Raw genomic sequence first — 22,447 nt, forward strand, 5'->3', positions numbered from 1 at the left:
ACAGTCTGGCTGGTGTATCTAGAGGTTGGTAGAGGTAGAAACAGTCTGGCTGGTGTATCTAGAGGTTGGTAGAGATGGAAACAGTCTGGCTGGTGTATCTAGAGATAGAAACAGTCTGGCTGGTGTATCTAGAGATAGAAACAGTCTGGCTGGTGTATCTAGAAGTTGGTAGAGAAAGACTGGAGAGGCATATGGGGGTGGATTCTTTTTGTTTGCGGAAGAACATAGTGAAGTAAAGAATTACAAGGTTTCTTTCCATTTCCATAAGTGCAGTACTTTCGGTGTGAGTAAGGTGAGGCGGACAGATTGGCAGACGTCAACAAGTCATCATGACAAAAAAAAAACTAATTCAATGCGCTGTCTTTTTCTTCCTTGTAGGCCACTCGTAATATGAGTGAGTGCGTGGCTACTGGGTGACACTTGTTACCTGAAGGGAAGCCTCACCAGGTTACTGCAGTTTACAGCCAGAGTGGTGTTGAAACATATATATCTTTGGCTTTGGACCAATGAAGGAGCAGGTGAGGTTCCCGAGTGGCGCAGCGGTCTAAGGCATTATTGCATCTCTGTGCTAGAAGCGTCACTACAGACACCGTGGTTTGAATCCAGGCTGTATCACAACCATCTGTGATTGGTCTCCGCACAATTGGCCCAGCGTCGTCCGGGTTTGGCCGGTGTTCATTGTAAATAAGAGTTTGTTCTGAACTGACTTGCCCTGATAAATATATAAAATGTGCAGAGATTACAGTAAACACACCCACTCAGACCCTAACCGACAATCCAATTTAATACATTTCCTTTCGATATAAATCCCCCACACTCCCCAGTATCCACTGATTTCCACAGGGTAATTTCTCTACTCCCACTAGCCCGGGAAGCAGCCCAGCAGTCATGCCTTTCCTCTCTCCCAGCCTGACACCCTCCCCTTCCCCCAAAGAGAGGAGAGGGGGTGGCTGAGGCTCTAGCCCCCCCCCTGCTGGGTTTTACTGAGCCACTACCTTCATTCACCTCCCTCTCTGTAATCAGCTGAGCTGAAGGTGGGGGGGGGGGGGCTACAGCAGGGTAGGTATGAGATAGCTGCACTAACTTCCACTATCAGGTTAGCTAATAGAGTGGCTAATTGTATGGTTCTTAGAAGAATTTGAATGCAGAATGGAGAGGGATTATGCCAAGGTTTTAGTCCTTAAAATGACTATTCCCAAAATCCATTCTAGCGCGTACCACTTAGGTTGAAGCAATGTATTGGAGTGTTCATTCTAGTTCGGGTTCTAGAACTCAACACAGCCTTTTTAGTGCGTAGTCATTAACATAGTAGTAAATAAACAGGTTAGAAACTGAGAGAGAGTGCTGTGTTCGTTAGACAAGCCTGGGCCTGTATTCGAAGTAGGAGTGCTGATCTAGGACCAGGTTAACCCACCCTCCTCGTACATGTCATCTTATTCATTACTCTCTTCAAAGGTCAAACTGATTCTACTCTTGAGACTCTTGAATATGAACACAGGCCCAGCCTGTTTTGCTGTGCTGATTTGGGATGTCTCATCCTGCATGTAGCCAGCCAGGGCCCATCCCCCCGCATACGCTGATACACTGTGCTGTCTGGGGAAGGGGGAGGGGAGGCACTGTCTGGGAGACAGACATGGAGCTGGGAAGTGAATACACGCTGACTGCTGAACACCATACCCCTTATAATGCCACTATAACAAGGACAACAAGGAGATGTATTTATAACAACAGTTAGGGTAGATATTGGCCAGGGGTAGGGCTGTCATTGTAAATAAGAATTTGTTCTAAACTGAGTTTTTTTTTTTTTACCTTTATTTAAGCAGGCAAGTCAGTTAAGAACAAATTCTTATTTTCAATGACGGCCTGGGAACAGTGGGTTAACTGCCTGTTCAGGGGCAGAATGACAGATTTGTACCTTGTCAGCTCGGGGGTTTGAACTCGCAACCTTCCGGTTACTTGTCCAACGCTCTAACCACTAGGCTACCCTGCCTAGTTAAATGAAGGTTAAATACATATTCATACACGGACTGATGTTATAGACCACATAAGGTACTTCTATTTCTTATACAGTATGTCTGTGAGAATGTGTGAAGTGTGGGATCTTCCATGTTATCACTCCCCATATAAACTATCATAAACAACCACTGCTTTACCAATACAGGCCTTGGAGCCTTTACACTAATGTCCTACATTGACTAGTGTACAGTACGCCATTTTCATTCCCTAAAGGAGCACTTCTAATGCACTAGTAAGGTTTTGTATACGTGTACATTATTTGTGTGCAGTAAATGTACACCCTGTTTTCGTGTTTTTTTTTAAAAGCAGCATTTCTATACACGTACAAACATCAGACCAAGAATGCATCAACAGAGAGGAGGAGTAACATATTAAAACAGTGATTGTATACTGTAAACATCAAGTATACATGAAAGTAGTGTTTATATTTTTTTTAAAGGAATCTTCTATAGATCAGACAGAACGAGTCGACAGAGACGAGGGATGTGTTTCAGTTCCAGCTGATTTTTATTTCCTTCTTGAAAAAAAAAAAAATTATGTACAGAATTATCAACAATCTGACAGGCAGTGAATTGACACGATTAGCTGGCATGAGTCCCCCCCCCCCCCCTCTTTTCAAAACTGTTGTTATGGCAATGATTAGACAAAACAATATTCTACACAGCATATTGCACAGAAATGGGATGAAAATAAAGTTAATATATTTAAAACTGTATATATATATATATATATATATATATACATATATATATATATAAAATCCTGAACAACCACCTTAAACATAAGTAAATATAGTAGAAAGCGCTCAGTTCTAGTGCCTGTCATGGTATAGCTTAACTACACATAAAACACACAATATTTTTGCTTATGATACACGGTCAAATGTACAAAGATGTTTTCACGGTTTTATCCTCGTTTTTCTTATCTTTTTTTTTATTTAAATCTTTTATTTTTATTTTTTATATATAAACACAACAGCTATAACCTGAATCTGAAATACAAAATACTATTCATTCACCATGCCATAAGATACTAAAACAATTAGCTAGAGTTAGCGAACAAGTAGAAAAGATTACATATTCAAATACAATGAGAAAAGCAGAAGGTCTACATAATTGTTGTTTGCGGGAAATCAAAATACGCAATTTGAATATTACTTTATATGATTTTATATTCTTCCATCCAGTGGTTTTAAACCCGAATGTTGATATAAAAACACCAAGAAATTGTTCATTTAAAGCTACAATCTTTCTTTATTAGGCAAGATTCTAAAATGTAATGCAGAAGTGTGCCTGGTCAAAATACTGTGTGTGTGTGTTGAAGTGCATGTTCACAGGGGTATTGAAATGTGGTACTGTGTCTTTAAGAAGCCTGCGGATTGATACTGTAAACATGGACAGAAGGCCGATTCATGAGATAACCGGCCACCTGGATCTTTAAAATGAGGAAATCCAAACAGCGATATACACCGATTGACACCCCCTTTGATATATATCTGTACAAAAATACACTGACAAAATAAACAAATGTTTCCTCTCTTTAAGTGTCAAAAGTCTACATTTAAATATAAAAAATCAAAAGTGAAAAGTCTAGCCCTTCTTTCAGCGAAGGAAACAGACGGTGAGGGAAAACATCATAACAAGACCTGTACAAGAAAAACAAAAAAATAATAATTAAGTGGAAAATGTTTTGGCCAGTATATAAATACATCATATAAAAATGTCCTCTGAAAAAAATGAACAAAAGGAAATTCGAGGATGAAGAAAAAAAAAAATCGGTGAGAATTTCTCTATACATAAACATCAGAAAAAACATAAAATAATTTTGGTCCTGAATTGTCGAGATGTGTATAAAGTTCAGCACAGATTTCAGTTGCGTTTGAATCCTGAAGTTAAGAATTAAAACAGCTGGTGATTTTTTTTTGGTTCCTTTTAGGTAAAAAAAAAGGAATCAAACATAGCGCCCATCTATCCATTTAAATAACCCTAAAACTAGTTTCAACTGTTCGACAGTCTAACATACATCTCAGTAAAACAGAGGACAGGTAACATCATGCGTTTTATCTTTTAAAAAAGGTTAGACTTTTAGGTCAACAACCCACCTGGTTCATAAATCCATCTGCCTCGATGACAACAACAACAACAAACTGTCCAGACATCCAGCCTATTTCTGTACCTCTGTAAGTCTTATGAAGTTCACTTGGCGATCATACAACGTTTCTCAACATGTCCCTTTTAAGTAACTAACATTGATTAATAAAGTATAGCTGACCTAAACCCGCCATCATTATAATCGTGCAAATCAATCACAGTTTTCCAGTTCTGATCGAGTGTTTCTTTCAATAGGACCCGATCACTCCTACTCAGGGCGCAACAATATCTTCCTCTCCAGTCGAGGCAATACTTCAGCTTACTTGTAGCCATGTTTCATAATAACAGTCGACAGTTGATTCTTGAAATAAAAAGCAAGTTATTCTCTCGCTTTGTTCAACAGTCAGCGCGTGGGGACTTGCAGTCTCTTTCTCGGCGGGAGGGACCCTTGGTAGGTTACGGTATGACATAAAATCACTTTACCGGAATCCCTTTTTTTGCTCAGAATAGTAAGACAACATTTCCTGCATGTGGGTTTTCTCGTTCTCTATTTCTCTCGCTCAATACGTGAACACCAAATTAGAAATGGTCGACTCTAGCCAGTCTCCTGAAATCATCTCGCTCACCTCTGGGGTGCAGTAGTCAGGAAACTCAAAGTGAGAACCGGAGCCCGATTCGAAATTAAAATCCAAGTCTCTGTCCAAAACCGAGGACCCAAAGCTTCCCAGAGACATGCTGTCAAAACCAGGGCTAGAGTTAATGTCCAGTAGATCATCCTCAAACTCCTCATCTGATGAAGAGGATTGGGAGGAGGACGAGGAGGGAGAAGCGGAGGGAGTAGGGGAGGACGCCCGCATAGTAGTGTAGTCTTCCGAGGCGCTGGAGGGAGACTCGCCGCCCTGCCTGCTGCTGGCTGTCGCGTCCTCGTACAGGCTGAGTGGTTCGCTGGAATCCGCGGAGCTGCTGAGTGTGGGACTGGCGGGCACCGCTGCTGAAGACGGGCTCACACTGTGGCTAAGGCTGCTGCCCCCGAACACATACATACGCTTCTTCTTGTCAGGTATTTGTTTGGCAGCAGAAACAGACTTGGATTTGTAAAGAGAATGGTGATCTGTGCCGATGACTTGTTCTGGGAATGATGGTGTTTTGGTGCTGTTCCCAAAAACTATTTTATGAGGTTTACTGGATGATTTTGAGCCACTCTTTTTAGAAGATGGTTTCATGCTGGTGTTACAGTTGCTACCGCTGATTTTCCCCTCCTTCTCGCCCCCCGGTTTGGAGCTGCTGGACTTCACCTTCTTTCTGGGCCGGTACTTGTAGTCTGGGTAGTCCGCCATGTGCTTGAGTCTGAGCCGCTCCGCCTCTCGTATGAAGGGGATCTTGTCGCAGTCTTTCAGTAGCTTCCAGCGCTTGCCCAGTCTCTTGGATATCTCCGCGTTGTGCATGTCCGGTGACTGCTCCATAATTTTACGCCTTTCAATCTGTGACCACACCATGAAAGCGTTCATCGGCCTCTTGATGTGACCGGTGGGTGTTTTGCACCAGGCGGGGTTCAGTTTGCCTTCCCCCGTGGAAGAAGCCGTGGATCCGGGGCTCGGTGAGGATGCCATGTCCAGGTCCATAGCTCCGGAATCGGACGACTCTCCCTCGAACACAGCCTCGGAGCTCTCCGCATTACTTGTCTTCTGTACCATGATTATAATGTCAATGAGAGTGCGCCTGCTTGCTCTCCAGTTCAGTTCCACACAGTAGGTTTATTTTTAAAAAGAAAAGTATTTTATTTGACAATTCTAGCTGGCTGTGTGAATAGCCACAGTGTGAATAGAAGTCAGTCCTGAGATGTGCCGTACCGGAACCACAGGAATCCGTTGATAGCCGTTAAAAATGCTGGATTTGTTAAAAGTTCTTTTTTCGAGTCTCTGTAATATGATACAGAACGAACGGTGTAAAACTGTCCCCCGTTTTCCACTCTGTTTCCTCCGACAATGCTTTATGTAGCCAAAGCTAATCAACTCTAGCAGTCGTGTAGGACATAAACATGTGCCGTGTAAGCAGCGGAAAGCAAACTGAGTGGCTGTGTGAGCGCACTGACACTGGAAATGTTCAAAGTTTCTAAAGTAAGGTAACTCTTTTTCTGCATAGCTTTTCTTTCCGAGCACCATGCGGGAAGAAGCTTGTTTCACTAGAACGAGGATCCACCTTTCAGCTGCGCACTCGGTAACTTTCAGCAGCCTCTAATTTCTCCCCGTGCAGCTTTATCCTTTTCCAAAGATATAATGGCGATACAATTCAGCCAATCCGTGGCTGTCTCTACCCTGTCTAGTGCCAAAACCACGCCCAGTTTCCTCTCATTGGACCAAAAAAAAAGGAATCTAATAATAATCAGCGCGTGCAATGAGGAGCTTTATGTCTGACCTCATTCCAGTTTACACACAAACTTCTCTTTAAAGAGACATACTTATGTTTTGGACTTTTTCTACACCAACCAGCCATACCTATATCATTAAGGTGTTGCTGTATGTATGGGAACCAGTCTATTGCGATGCATCATATCATTCCGAGTTGTATAGGCCTGCTGTTGCATAAGGGGAAGCATGGAACAACTTGTTAACTTTGTTTGGACTGGAATGGTCTATTATGATAAAGAGATCATGTTTGAGGGAATATATAAATAGGTTCTAGCACATATTTGTATATGAGTAATTATACGAATTTATGATAATAACATATCCTGGTTGACCCTGCTATAATACAGAGGTGTAATATGATGTTTATAACAAAGTCATTTGTATTTAATTATATACTTATATTTTTATGGCCCCTACAGGTTCGTCGGGTTCATAACAATAACAAACATGGCATAATGTCACTCAACAGTTCAGTGAGTCTCGTTTTATTTCCAGCGCGAGTGCATTCAGTGCAAGCTCGGCTCGCAAACACGGAAATGTCTAGACACATGCATGCGGACTCCCTCAGTTGAGTTGTTGTACTGGTGAGAAGAGATTCTTCAGCAGGCTCGACTTTCACCAGGCTGACTCCGAGAGAGGGCGGAGCCGAGGACGACACGGGCGTTCCTTTGTCACATTACGCACGCCCAGCACTCACTGCTGTAGCTGGCGGAGAGGAGAGAGGTGGAAGCTGAGACTACACAGTACACTTTATTTATTTTACATACAAATGGCCATGGTAGACTGGAGAGCGTGGTAATAAGACACACTGGATAAAGCGCTTTTACGCATGAGGCATGAGCACTTTTGCACACGAACATTGAGTGGAACAAAACACAACATTTCATGAACACACAATATTCTGAGTTTTCACATCTACCTCCTAGAATAGAAATATATTATAATGACTTAAAACGTCACCCCCAGTAGCCTTTGTTGCCAATGTTTTTGATATTACACACGTATTAAAGCAGACGGCGAATATCACAAAACAGCCAAGTTCACTTCTGAGGAACAGCGACGCGTGTTGTGTGTGTCACTAGATGGCAGCGCGGAGCTAAATGACAGAGTTATCTACCGATGAATGCATTCAGACACAGCTCCGCTCCCAGAACTTTGCATATGTGGGAGAGATGAATTACATAATGTTACCCGGTCAAACACTCAGCCAATCGGTCGAACATTGTTTTGCTGCACAGTCAGTAACTACCGAGAGTGTTTGTAATTCTGATCACCATTCCGACTTTGTCAAAGGCCAATCAAGTGGAATTCATTCAAGGTGTTATTATTACAGGTAGGCTATCAACTTTTAGCTGTGCTGTTCATTACAGGCAGACCTAGTACACACGTACCGCTGCAGCCCATCACGAGACTGAGGCGTCACAGATGAAGAAACAAAAAGAGATTCTAATAGTTCAACCAGGTAGCAGCCTTAGACGTAGATATACCGCATGTCACTGAGCACAATTGTGCTTCATAATATATGGTCTGATATCTGTCCGCATCCAAGTAAAGCGAGTTAAAGCACATGTAATTACGATCCAGTTTGTGTGGGTTCATTGAGAATAACTGGAATATAAATGGAGTGGCAAACCATAAACCAAAGAGCTCGACGCTTACCCATAGAAATAGAGCCGATAGAATTTAGAAAAGGGCTTGGGTGGGTGGCAGCCAAAACACTCGCAATCTACACTGTTCTATAGAGGTTGTTTCTATGCGTTAACCCGGCCCCCCAAAACCACGAAACCTAAACCTATTATCTGCTCTTAATACAACATAATAACAGTAATAGATGGAGACAGTGAAGACGAGGTCGGACTCGGGCTACAGCCCAGCACCTGGCTGAGGGGGTATCGGGTGTTCTATCCACACCTTGACCAGATGGCTTGTGGCAGCATTGTTCCATTCACCGCCAGAGGGAAAGAAACACTATTACGACTTATTGTATTTCTCTTGAAAAGCAGAGATCCTGTTTCAGTAGTTTACCAGTTTCAGGAGCATATTTTTGTATGTTGATTGCACATTTTTTTTGTATGGTGCGTCATTGAGCACACGTTGGGTGGTGGGTGGGTGGACTGTAGTGTCGTGGATAAAAGCCTCTCATTTTAAAGTGTGTGTGTGTGTGTGTGTGCGAGCGTATGTGATAGAGAGAGAAAGAGAGAGAGAGAGAGAGACAATGCTCGCGTCCGTGCGTGTGTATTTGAATAGAAATCTTCAATGCATTTCAAACTTTCTTTTACTACTTTTGTTTAACGTTTGCGCAGCTGCCACGCGAGTGCTTAGAATGGGTCGCGTGCCAGTCTAATCGCAACAGGTGTTCAGCGCCTCGAGCTGCTCCCTCTTCTCGGATTCTCTGTTCTGGAAACTGTCGGTTCTTCCAACAAATAAATCTCAAAAGTTTCCAATATCTTTAGCAACATGTACATGTCGTCAAAGCAATAACAGTATATGCACATTGACTTTTTCACCACTTTTATCATTCATATTTATGATTTCAGAGTCAATTTTTTATTTTATTTAGCCTACTTAAAAAAATTAATCTTGACCATTAATCTTTTATTTGATTTTTCATTCATCTTTAAAAAATATATATTAATTCTGACCAGTGTATCCCTGATTCAATAATATACTCTTCACCTGCCTTGAATTTGTACAATACACGGAGAAAAGTTAAGCTCGGCGTGTGTAGCCAATCAGCGACGTCACTTCCCGTATTGATGACACACGCAGGGAATGCGTAGCCACATGATTCGCCAGATACACGCTTGAATGATTTCTGATAGGTTATCTATATCACCAGATGGTTATATTGCACGGAATGCCGCTGTTCATTTTGTGCACGTCTCCACACATACAGAGACCTCTGTCATGATCAGCATTGATTGGAAAATGACAAGTCCTATCCTAAAACATATAGAGACTTAATGTATGCAAAATACATGCATTGTATTGATGTATTTGGGATACAAAACAATGATTTATATATTTTAGGCCTTTGCCCGCGGATGTTAAGTTAGGATTCACCTCAGACAGTATAGAAAACGTTCTTACATTTTGTTTAAAAAAAATAAAAAAAACACTTAACATTTTCATTAAAACCATTACTCTTAATCATTTACAAACTCTGTGTTATTCATTGCAAAAGGGACAGATGGTAGCCTACGCTCACCATTCAGCGTGTCATATATGAAATGTATTGATTCATATGCATGTTTAAACAGGTGAGCCTTATCTTATCCAGGTAGCAGCCGTCAGGCAGCGAAGCTCCGTTAATGATTCTCCGGGGTCAACACTTTAATCCTGAAGCCCATTCGGACAAGAGATCATGGTTTACTGTCAAACTCTGATTCCTGAAGTCGAGCTGAGTTTTAGTTTGAACATCTGCCCGTTTTCAAGGTTGTAGGTTGTTCTTTTTTTACAGGGTTGCACCGAGCCACCTGAGATCGGGTTGCAGGTGTTGTCATATACACACAGAGATTCGATCAGGTTCTCAGAGTATAAACAGAAGATATATTAGTCAATTCTAGGACATAGTTGCCTACGTGTAAAAACATATACAATTAAGACAGACTGTGTCCTGATACTGCAAACAAAAAGGGCCTTTATGTAAAAGCCTTGTGTATCGAACCCAGAGAAATACTAAATATTCAACGTTCACTTTCAAAAACTCTTCATTCTTACTCCAACCTGTTTGAGGGATGTTTCGTTCCACTGTGGAACATTTTAACATGCGTCACACGCACCGCGTGGTACATCCATATTGAACAGAGGGACTGACGTGGACCTTCGGGGTCCAGTCACAGTGACAACCCCCCCCTCCCCCTGGGAGATATATCATGTCTGGGTCATGGTGTCGTGGCCCGGGGGAATCAGAAGCTCATACATGAGCACTGAGGTGACCATCGTTTTCTGCTGTTTCTTTGTGTGTGTGTCTGTGTGTCTGTGTGTGTGTGTGTGTGTGTGTGTGTGTGTCTGTGTGTGTGTGTGTGTGTGTGTCTGTGTGTGTGTCTGTGTGTGTGTGTCTGTGTGTGTGTGTCTGTGTGTGTGTGTGTCACCCTGTCACCATTACAGAGAAGCATACATAAACAGCGAGAAGTGACTGCTTTGGGGACCACCATGTCACCTGGGTCGACTGGTCTGACAGCAGAGAGGCATCACAGGGCCCTCTGTCCTCCCTGAGGCCCATAGGTCTGCAGCCTACAGGCTGGGGGCTGGGGCAACAGACCAGGCAGAGACCCTGTCGTCCCTGTGGTCGCCTGCCTCTTGGCTGGGGGCTGAGAGCTGGGGGACTGGGGCCACAGACCAGGCAGAGACAAGAGCAGAGACCCTTTCGTCCCTGAGGTCGCCTGCCTCTTGGCTGGGGGCTGAGAGCTGGGGGGCTGGGGCCACAGACCAGGCAGAGACAAGAGCAGAGACGCTGTCGCCCCTGAGGTCGCCTGCCTCTTGGCTGGGGGCTGAGAGCTGGGGGGCTGGGGCCACAGACCAGGCAGAGACAAGAGCAGAGACCCTGTCGTCACTGAGGTCCACTGGCCGCTGGCTGGGGCTGAGGGCTCAGTACCACAGACCAGACGAGAGCAGGGACCCCTGTCGTCCCCCCTGGAGCATCGAGCTTAAGGCTGAGCGCTCAGGGCTGACACCGCAGAGCAGAGCTGACACAGAAGGGGGCTGTGACATAGGTCCCAATATGCTCCCTCTCAGGGGCTCGATGGTCCTAGTCAATATCAAGGTTGAGAGGGCAATTATTAAGAGACCAGATTGGGAGGTATAGGGAACAAGATGAGGGGCCAGAGATGATGGGGTAAGGGTTAGATTGTAGGGTAAGGGTTAGATTGTAGGGTAAGGGTTAGATTGTAGGGTTAGGGTTAGATTGTAGTGTAAGGGTTAGATTGTAGGGTAAGGGTTAGATTTGTAGGGTAAGGGTTAGATTAAGGGTTAGATTGTAGGATAAGGGTTAGATGACGGGGTAAGGGTTTGATTGTAGGATAAAGGTTAGATTAAGGGTTAGATTGTAGGGTACGGGTTAGATGACAGGGTAAGGGTTAGATTGTAGGGAAAATGATAGATTGTAGGGTAAGGATTAGATTGTAGGGTAAGGGTTAGATGACGGGGTAAAGGATAGATTGTAGGATAAGGGTTATATTAAGGGTTAGATTGTAGGGTAAGGGTTAGATGACAGGGTAAGGGTTAGATTGTAGGATAAGGGTTAGATTGTAGGATAAGGGTTAGATTAAGGGTTAGATTGTAGGATAAGGGTTAGATGACGGGGTAAGGGTTAGAATGTAGGATACGGGTTAGATTAAGGGTTAGATTGTAGGGTAGGGGTTAGGTAAGGGTTAGATTGTAGGGTAAGGGTTAGATTGTAGGGAAAATGTTAGATTGTAGGGTAAGGATTAGATTTTAGGGAAAATGTTAGATTGTAGGGTAAGGATTAGATTTTAGGGTAAGGGTTATATTAAGGGTTAGATTGTAGGGTAAGGGTTCGATTGTAGGGTAAGGATTTGATTGTTGGGTAAGGGTTAGATTAAGGGTTAGATTGTAGGGTAAGGGTTAGATTGTAGGGCAAGGGTTAGATTGTAGGGTAAGGGTTAGGTAAGGGTTAGAATATAGGATACGGGTTAGATTAAGGGTTAGATTGTAGGGTAAGGGATAGATTGTAGGGTAAGGGTTAGATTGTAGGATAAGGGTTAGATGACGGGGTAAAGGTTAGATCGTAGGATAAGGGTTAGATTGTAGGGTAAGGGTTAGATGACGGGGTAAGGGTTAGATTGTAGGATAAGGGTTAGATTGTAGGGTAGGGGTTAGGTAAGGGTTAGAATTATAGGATACGGGTTAGATTAAGGGTTAGATTGTAGGGTAAGGGTTAGATTGTAGGGTAAGGGTTAGATTGTAGGATAAGGGTTAGATGACGGGGTAAAGGTTAGATTGTAGGATAAGGGTTAGATTAAGGGTTCGATTGTAGGGTAAGGGTTAGATGATGGGGTAAGGGTTAGATTGTAGGATAAGGGTTAGATTGTAGGATAAGGGTTAGATTAAGGGTTAGATTATAGGGTAGGGGTTAGGTAAGGGTTAGATTGTAGGGTAAGGGTTAGATTGTAGGGTAAGGGTTAGATTTTTGGGTGAGGGTTAGGTGAAGGGTTAGATTGTAGGGTAAGGGTTAGATTGTAGGGTAAGGGTTAGATTATAGGGAAAGGATTAGATTGTAGTGTAAGGGTTAGGTTGTAGGGTAAGGATTAGATTGTAGGTTAAGGGTTAGATTGTAGGGTAAGGATTAGATTGTAGGGAAAATGTTAGATTGTAGGGTAAGGATTATATTGTAGGGTAAGGATTAGATTTTAGGGTAAGGGTTATATTAAGGGTTCGATTGTAGGGTAAGGGTTAGATTGTAGGGTAAGGGTTAGATTGTTTGGGTAAGGATTCGATTGTAGGGTAAGGGTTAGATTAAGGGTTAGATTGTAGGGCAAGGGTTAGATTGTAGGATAAGGGTTAGATTGCAGGGTAATGGTTAGATTGTAGGGTAAGGATTAGATTCAGGGTTAGATTGTAGGGTAGGGGTTAGATTGTAGGGCAAGGGTTAGATTGTAGGGTAAGGGTTAGATTATAGGGTAAGGATTAGATTGTAGGGTAAGGGTTTGGTTGTAGAGTAAGGGTTAGATTGTAGGGAAAATGTTAGATTGTAGGGTAATGTCACACCCTGACCATAGTTTATTTGTATGTTTCTATGTTTTGGTTGGTCAGGGTTTGATCTGAGTGGGCAATCTATGTTGGATGTCTTGTTTGTCTATTTATATGTCTGGCCTGATATGGTTCTCAATCAGAGGCAGGTGTTAGTCATTGTCTCTGATTGGGAACCATATTTAGGTAGCCTGGGTTTCACTGTGTGTTTGTGGGTGATTGTTCCTGTCTCTGTGTTTGTTGCACCAGATAGGGCTGTTTCGGTTTTCCACGTTTGTTGTTTTGTATTGTTCGTGTTTCATCTTCATTAAAGATGTATCTAACTAACCACGCTGCATTTTGGTCCGATCCTTGTTCCACCTCTTCGTCAGAGGAGGAGTTGGAAGAAACCCGTTACAGAATCACCCACCACAACAGGACCAAGCGGCGTGGTGACAAGCAGCGGCAGCAGGAGCAGCGATCACAGGACTTCTGGACTTGGGAGGAGATATTGGACAGAAAAGGACCCTGGGCACAGCCTGGAGAATATCGCCGTCCCAAGGAAGAACTGGAGACGGTGAAAGCGGAGAGGCGCTGGTTTGAAGAGGCAGCACGGCGACGCGGTTGGAAGCCCGAGAGTCAGACCCAAAAATTTATTGGGGGGGGCTCACAGGGAGTATGGCTACGCCAGGTAGGAGACCTGCGCAAACTTCCTGTGCTTACTGGGGGGCTAGAGAGACCGGGCAGGCACCGTGTTATGCTGTGGTGCGCACGGTGTCTCCAGTGCAGATGCATAGCCTGGTGCGTTCTATTCCAGCTCCGCGTATCGGCCGGGCTAGATTGAGCGTCGAGCCAAATGCCATGAAGCCGGCTCTACGCATCTGGTCCCCAGTGCGTCTCCTTGGGCCGGCTTACATGGCACCAGCCTTACACTCGGTGTCCCCGGTTCGCCTGCATAGCACAGTGCGGGCTATTCCACCTTGCCGCACTGGCAGAGCGACCGGGAGTATTCAACCAGGTAAGGTTGGGCAGGCTCGGTGCTCAAGAGCTCCAGTGCGCCTGCACGGTCCGGTCTACCCAGTACCACCTCCACACCCCAGCCCTCCGGTGGCAGCTCCCCGCACCAGGCTTCCTGTCCGTGTACTCGGCCCAGTACCACCAGTGCCAGCAACACGCATCAGACCTACTGTGCGCCTCGCCTCTCCAGCGCTGCCGGAGCCTTCCTCCTCTCCTGCGTTGTTGGAGTCTCCCGCCTGTTTAGCGCAGCCAGAGCTGTCAGTCTGCATAGAGCAGCCAGAGCTGTCAGTCTGCATGGAGCAGCCAGAGCTGTCAGTCTGCATGCAGCAGCCGGAGATGCCAGTCTGCATGGAGCCGCCAGTCTGCATGGAGCTGCCAGTCTGCAAGGAGCTGCCAGTCTGCAAGGAGCTGCCAGTCTGCAAGGAGCTGCTAGTCTGCAAGGAGCTGTCAGTCTGCAAGGAGCTGCCAGTCTGCAGCAGGGAGCTGCCAGAGCTGCTAGTCTGCATGGAGCAGCCAGAGCTGCCAGTCTGCAAGAAGCCGCCAGAGCTGTCAATCTGCATGGAGCCGCCAGAGCTGTCAATCTGCATGGAGCAGCCAGAGCCGCCAGTCAGCATGGAGCAGCCAGAGCCGCCAGTCAGCATGAAGCAGCCAGAGCTGTCAGTCAGCATGGAGCAGCCAGAGCCGTCAGTCTGCCAGGATCCACCGGTCAGCCAGACTCTTCAAGATCTGCCAGTCAGCCAGACTCTTCCAGATCTGCCAGTCAGCCAGACTCTTCCAGATCTGCCAGTCAACCAGACTCTTCCAGATCTGCCAGTCAACCAGACTCTTCCAGATCTGCCAGTCAACCAGACTCTTCCAGATCTGCCAGTCAACCAGACTCTTCCAGATCCGCCAGTCAACCAGACTCTTCCAGATTCGTCAGTCAGCCAGGATCTGCCAGAACTGCCAGCCAGCCGGGATCTGCTGGATTCAACTGCCTGGCTGAGCTTCCTCTCGGTACTGGGCTTCCTCTCAGTGCTGGGCTTCCTCTCATCCCCGAGCTTCCCCTCGGTGCTGAGCTTCCCCTCTGTCCCGAGCTGCCCCTCTGTCCCGAGCTGCCCCTCTGTCCCGAGCTGCCCCTCTGTCCCGGGCTGCCCCTCTGTCCCGAGCTGCCCTTCTGTCCCGTGTTATTTAGTAGGGTTGCCGTGGCTAGGAGGTCACGGAAGCGGACAAGGTGGGGGAGGACTACAGTGAAGTGGGGGCCACGTCCAGCACCGGAGCTGCCACCGCGGACAGATGCCCACCCAGACCCTCCCCGATAGGTTCAGGTTTTGCGGCCGGAGTTCGCATGTTGGGGGGGGGGGGGTACGGTCATAGTTTATTTGTATGTTTCTATGTTTTGGTTGGTCAGGGTGTGATCTGAGTGGGCATTCTATGTTGGATGTCTTGTTTGTCTATTTCTATGTCTGGCCTAATATGTTTCTCAATCAGAGGCAGGTGTTAGTCATTGTCTCTGATTGGGAACCATATTTAGGTAGCCTGGGTTTCACTGTGTGTTTGTGGGTGATTGTTCCTGTCTCTGTGTTTGTTGCACCAGATAGGGCTGTTTCGGTTTTCCACGTTTGTTGTTTTGTATTGTTCGTGTTTCATCTTCATTAAAGATGTATCTAACTAACCACGCTGCATTTTGGTCCGATCCTTGTTCCACCTCTTCGTCAGAGGAGGAGTTGGAAGAAACCCGTTACAGGTAAGGGTTAGATTGTAGGGAAACGGTTAGATTGTAGGGAAACGGTTAGATTGTAGGGCAAGGGTTAGATTGTAGGGTAAGGGTTATATTGTAGGGTAAGGGTTAGATTGTAGGGAAAATGTTAGATTGTAGGGTACGGGTTAGATTGTAGGATAAGGGTTAGATTGTAGGGTAAGGATAAGATTGTAGGGAAACGGTTAGATTGTAGGGCAAGGGTTAGATTGTAGGGTAAGGGTTAGATTATAGGATAAGGGTTAGATTAAGGGTTAGATTGTAGGGTAAGGGTTAGATTGTAGGGTAAGGGTTCAATTGTAGGTTAAGGGTTATATTGTAAGGTAATGGTTAGATTGTAGGGTAAGGGATATATTGTAGGGTAAGGGATAGATTGTAGGGTAAGGGTTAGATTGTAGGGTAAGGGTTAGAATGTAGGGTAAGGGATAGATTGTAGGGTAAGGGATAGATTGTAGGGTAAGGGTTAGATTGTAGGGTAAGGGTTAGAATGTAGGGTAAGGGTTAGATTGTGGGGTACGGTTTAGATTGTAGGGTAAGGGTTAGATGACGGGGTAAGGGTTAGATGACGGGGTAAGTGTTAGATTGTAGGATAAAGGGGTTCGATGATGGGATAAGGGTTAGATTGTCGGCTAAGGGTTAGATTGTAGGATAAGGGTTAGATTAAGGGTTAGATGATGGGGTGAGGGTTAGATTGTCGGGTAAGGGTTAAATTGTAGGATTAGGGTTAGATTAAGGGTTAGATGATAGGGTTGTAACGGTTTTCATGCGGTGAAGGAGAGTCGGACCAAAATGCAGCGTGTAGATTGTGATCCATGTTTAATCAACAAACGTAAACGCGAATCAATACAAATACTACAAAAACAAAGAACGTAATGAAGGTAACGAAAACCGAAACAGCCTATACTAGTGTAAACTAACACAGAGACAGGAACAAGGACACTAAGGACAATCACCCACGAAACACATAAAGAATATGGCTGCCTAAATATGGTTCCCAATCAGAGACAACGATAATCACCTGACTCTGATTGAGAACCGCCTCAGGCAGCCATAGACTAACGCTAGACATCCCACAAAACCCCAAGACAAAAACACACCACAATAACCCATGTCACACCCTGGCCTGACCGAATAAATGAAGAATAAACATAATATATTTCGACCAGGGCGTGACAAGGGTAAGGGTTAGATTGTAGGATAAGGGTTAGATTAAGAGTTAGATTGTCGGGTAAGGGTTAGATGATGGGATAAGGGTTAGATTGTCGGGTAAGGGTTTGATTGTAGGATAAGGGTTACATTGTAGGATAAGGGTTAGATTAAGAGTTAGATTGTCGGGTAAGGGTTAGATGATGGGATAAGGGTTAGATTGTAGGGTAAGGGTTAGATGATGGGATAAGGGTTAGATTGTCGGGTAAGGGTTAGATGATCGGATAAGGGTTAGATTGTAGGGTAAGGGTTAGATGATGGGATAAGGGTTAGATTGTTGGGTAAGGGTTAGATGATGGGATAAGGGTTAGATTGTCGGGTAAGGGTTAGATGATGGAATAAGGGTTAGATGATGTGTAGTCTAAAGGTGGTGTGAGGTGCTCTTGCCTTTTAAGTATTAAGGAATTTAAGAATAAAATACCAAGTTGGTTAAATTATACTTTTGTCTTTACTGTAGAAGTCAGTTGAGAGGGCCTTTTCTATCACTTATATCTCTCAAATGAATTGACTCCACAGTTTCTAATTTTGTACATGGAGGTGAAAACGTCCACATTTTTCTTTCAAAGATTGGTGTTAGGTGAACAGCTCTCAGGCATCGCCAGTCTCCGAGCGCGAGGGATTGCAATGCCCCTTAGAGAATTCCTTCCTTGTACTGGAAACATGTGAAAGACAAAAGTACAATGGATCCAATTTATCCATGAAGCTGACAAACTGCTGCCACACCAATTACAGGCTAACAGCAGTCTGTTCTCACACCTGTCAGAGAGCAGAAATCATTGAGAAAGAGGCTAGAGATGTGAACAAGTGTTTGTGATTGTAAAGAGGAGGGAGGGAGGGCGGGGAGGGTGTCGTGTGATTTTTAAACTTTCTCAAATGTTCATCAGGTGAACAAATTCGGTGCTTTCTTGATGCTGTTGTGTACATTGTTACAAGTATTGTGTGAGATATGAGTTTTAGCGTGTTTCATATGTGGCACAGGAGGTACAAAGACTAAAATCCTTTAGAAACATAATTACATCGAAGACAGTTGAAATTAAACAATAAAGAAGGAATTAAGTAAGAGTAAATTAATGGGGTGTCAGCCTCTCTCTCTCTCTCTCTCTTTCTCTCTCTCTCTCTCTCTCTCTCTGTCTCTCTCTCTCTCTCTCTCTCTCTCTCTCTCTCTCTCTCTCTCTCTCTCTCTCTCTCTCTCTCTCTCTCTCTCTGTCTCTCTCTCTCTCTCTCTCTCTCTGTCTCTCTCTCTCTCTCTCTCTCTCTCTCTCTCTCTCTCTCTCTCTCTCACCAATCTGCTAGTTCTTCTACTTTTTTTTATTGCTCTGACACCAGTCTTATTCCCCACCCTATATGATAAATATAACCATGATCACTTTGACATTAAACTTAATGACAGAATATGCAATAAAACAAGACCATTCTGAAAGTAGGCAATGTAATTTAGAGCCCCCAGAGGACTGGCTCATACTGGAGTCTATTCTGGTTCTGGTGATATGAATCTAATGTGGAGATTGATGGAAAGGAAGCTCGGTAAAGGGTTTCTTTTTTATTTCAGAAGATGGAGGTAAAAAATTTACCTTGTGAAAGTAGCCAGAATCTTTACATATTTTCAGATGCCTTTACATAAAAATGTAATTCATGTAATGAACCCTAACCCTAACCCTATAGGTGCATGTATACTATACAATGCTCATGAACACCTATAGGTGCATGTATACTGTACACTGCCAAATTGAACACCTATAGGTGCATGTATACTATACAATGCTAATGAACACCTATAGGTGCATGTATACTATACAATGCTAATGAACACCTATAGGTGCATGTATACTATACAATGCTAATGAACACCTATAGGTGCATGTATACTATACAATGCTAATGAACACCTATAGGTGCATGTATACTATACAATGCTAATGAACACCTATAGGTGCATGTATACTATACAATGCTCATGAACACCTATAGGTGCATGTATACTGTACACTGCCAAATTGAACACCTATAGGTGCATGTATACTATACAATGCTATTGAACACCTATAGGTGCATGTATACTATACAATGCTATTGAACACCTATAGGTGCATGTATACTGTACACTGCTAATGAACACCTATAGGTGCATGTATACTGTACAATGCTATTGAACACCTATAGGTGCATGTATAATGTACACTGCCAAATTGAACACCTATAGGTGCATGTATACTATACAATGCTATCGAACACCTATTGGTGCATGTATACTGTACAATGCTATTGAACACCTATAGGTGCATGTATAATGTACACTGCCAAATTGAACACCTATAGGTGCATGTATACTATACAATGCTAATGAACACCTATAGGTGCATGTATAATGTACACTGCCAAATTGAACACCTATAGGTGCATGTATACTATACAATGCTATTGAACCCCTATAGGTGCATGTATACTGTACACTGCCAAATTGAACACCTATAGGTGCATGTATACTGTACACTGCCAAATTGAACACCTATAGGTGCATGTATACTGTACACTGCCAAATTGAACACCTATAGGTGCATGTATACTATACAACGCTATTGAACACCTATAGGTGCATGTATACTGTACACTGCCAAATTGAACACCTATAGGTGCATGTATACTATACAATGCTAATGAACACCTATAGGTGCATGTATAATGTACACTGCCAAATTGAACACCTATAGGTGCATGTATACTATACAATGCTATTGAACCCCTATAGGTGCATGTATACTGTACACTGCCAAATTGAACACCTATAGGTGCATGTATACTGTACACTGCCAAATTGAACACCTATAGGTGCATGTATACTGTACACTGCCAAATTGAACACCTATAGGTGCATGTATACTATACAATGCTATTGAACACCAATAGTGCATTTATACTATACAATGCTAATGAACACCTATAGGTGCATGTATACTGTACACTGCCAAATTGAACACCTATAGGTGCATGTATACTATACAACGCTATTGAACACCTATAGGTGCATGTATACTATACAATGCTATTGAACACCTATAGGTGCATGTATACTATACAATGCTATTGAACACCTATAGGTGCATGTATACTGTACACTGCCAAATTGAACACCTATAGGTGCATGTATACTATACAATGCTATTGAACACCTATAGGTGCATGTATACTATACAATGCTATTGAACCCCTATAGGTGCATGTATACTGTACACTGCCAAATTGAACACCTATAGGTGCATGTATACTATACAATGCTATTGAACACCAATAGTGCATGTATACTATAGAATGCTATTGAACACCAATAGTGCATGTATACTATAGAATGCTATTGAACACCAATAGTGCATGTATACTATAGAATGCTATTGAACATCAATAGTGCATTTATACTATAGAATGCGAATGAACACCAATAGTGCATGTATACTATAGAATGGTATTGAACACCAATAGTGCCTGTATACTATAGAATGCGATTGAACACCAATAGTGCATGTATACTATAGAATGCTATTGAACACCAATAGTGCATGTATACTATAGAATGCTATAGAACACCAATAGTGCATGTATACTATAGAATGCTATTGAACACCAATAGTGCATGTATACTATAGAATGCGATTTAACACCAATAGTGCATGTATACTATAGAATGCTATTGAACACCAATAGTGCATGTATACTATAGAATGCTATTGAACACCAATAGTGCATGTATACTATAGAATGCTATTTGCTGTCCATTATTATCAATAACAAAACAGAGAGACGACATTACTGATTTATGCTTTCCTCAAACTGTACATCATTCATATCCGTGCTCTTCAGGGATGACATCATTCATATCCGTGCTCTTCAGGGATGACATCATTCATATCCGTGTTCTTCAGGGATGACATCATTCATATCCGTGCTTTTCAGGGATGACATCATTCATATCCGTGCTCTTCGGGGATGCCATCATTCATCTCCGTGTGCTTCAGGGATGACATCATTCATATCCGTGCTCTTCCGGGATGACATCATTCATATCCTTGCTCTTCAGGGATGACATCATTCATATCCGTGCTCTTCAGGGATGACATCATTCATATCCGTGTTCTTCGGCGATGACATCATTCATATCCGTGCTCTTTAGGGATGACATCATTCATATCCGTGCTCTTCAGGGATGACATCATTCATATCCGTGCTCTTCGGGGATGACATCATTCATATCCGTGTGCTTCGGGGATGACATCATTCATATCCGTGCTCTTCAGGGATGACATCATTCATATCCGTGTTCTTCGGGGATGACATCATTCATATCCGTGCTCTTTAGGGATGACATCATTCATATCCATGCTTTTCGGGGATGACATCATTCATCTCTATGCTCTTCGGGGATGACATCATTCTTCAGGGATGACATCATGCATCTCCGTGTGCTTCAGGGATGACATCATTCATCGCTGTGCTCTTTAGGGATGACATCATTCATCTCTGTGTGCTTCAGGGATGACATCATTCATATCCGTGTTCTTCGGAGATGACATCATTCACATCCGTGCTCTTTAGGGATGACATAATTCATATCCGTGCTCTTCAGGGATGAAATCATTCATATCCGTGCTCTTCGGGGATGACATCATTCATCTCTATGCTCTTCGGGTATGACATTCTTCAGGGATGACATCATTCATCTCCGTGTGCTTCAGGGATGACATCATTCATCGCTGTGCTCTTTAGGGATGACATCATTCATCTCCGTGTGCTTCAGGGATGACATCATTCATATCCGTGCTCTTCGGGGATGACATCATTCATATCCGTGCTCTTTGGGGATGACATCATTCAATCACCGTGCTCTTCAGGTATGACATCATTCATTCACCCTGCTCTTCAGGGATGACATCATTAATCGCCGTGCTCTTTAGGGATGACATCTTTTCATCTCCGTGCTCTTCAGGGATGACATCATTCATCGCCGTGCTCTTCAGGGATGACATCATTTATATGTTGACTAAAGAGCAGTTCATTGTCGAACTTCAGCTGTAGTGATGGCCGTCTGCACTGAGCTGTCTAATAACTCGCTAACACTCACAGGACAGCTTAAAAAGAAGTCTGGCTACAATATGCTGTCCGAACATTCCACATGCTGTCCTAACATTCCACATGCTGTCCTAACATTCCACATGCTGTCCAAACATTCCATATGCTGTCCAAACATTCCATATGCTGTCCAAACATTCCACATGCTGTCCTAACATTCCACA

General features: G+C 43.6%; 1 protein-coding gene across 1 annotated transcript; it reads right to left on the reverse strand.

Annotated features, from left to right (window-relative positions):
• Positions 1–2,500: 2,500 nt before the first annotated feature.
• On the reverse strand, positions 2,501–6,409 carry sox4b (SRY-box transcription factor 4b). The gene has a single exon (XM_064946914.1). The coding sequence runs from the start codon at positions 5,798–5,800 to the stop codon at positions 4,667–4,669; it is 1,134 nt and encodes a 377-aa protein (XP_064802986.1). The 5' UTR covers positions 5,801–6,409; the 3' UTR covers positions 2,501–4,666.
• Positions 6,410–22,447: the final 16,038 nt, after the last annotated feature.

The sequence above is a fragment of the Oncorhynchus masou genome, chromosome 29, assembly GCF_036934945.1.
Source record: "Oncorhynchus masou masou isolate Uvic2021 chromosome 29, UVic_Omas_1.1, whole genome shotgun sequence".
Lineage (NCBI taxonomy): Eukaryota > Metazoa > Chordata > Actinopteri > Salmoniformes > Salmonidae > Oncorhynchus > Oncorhynchus masou.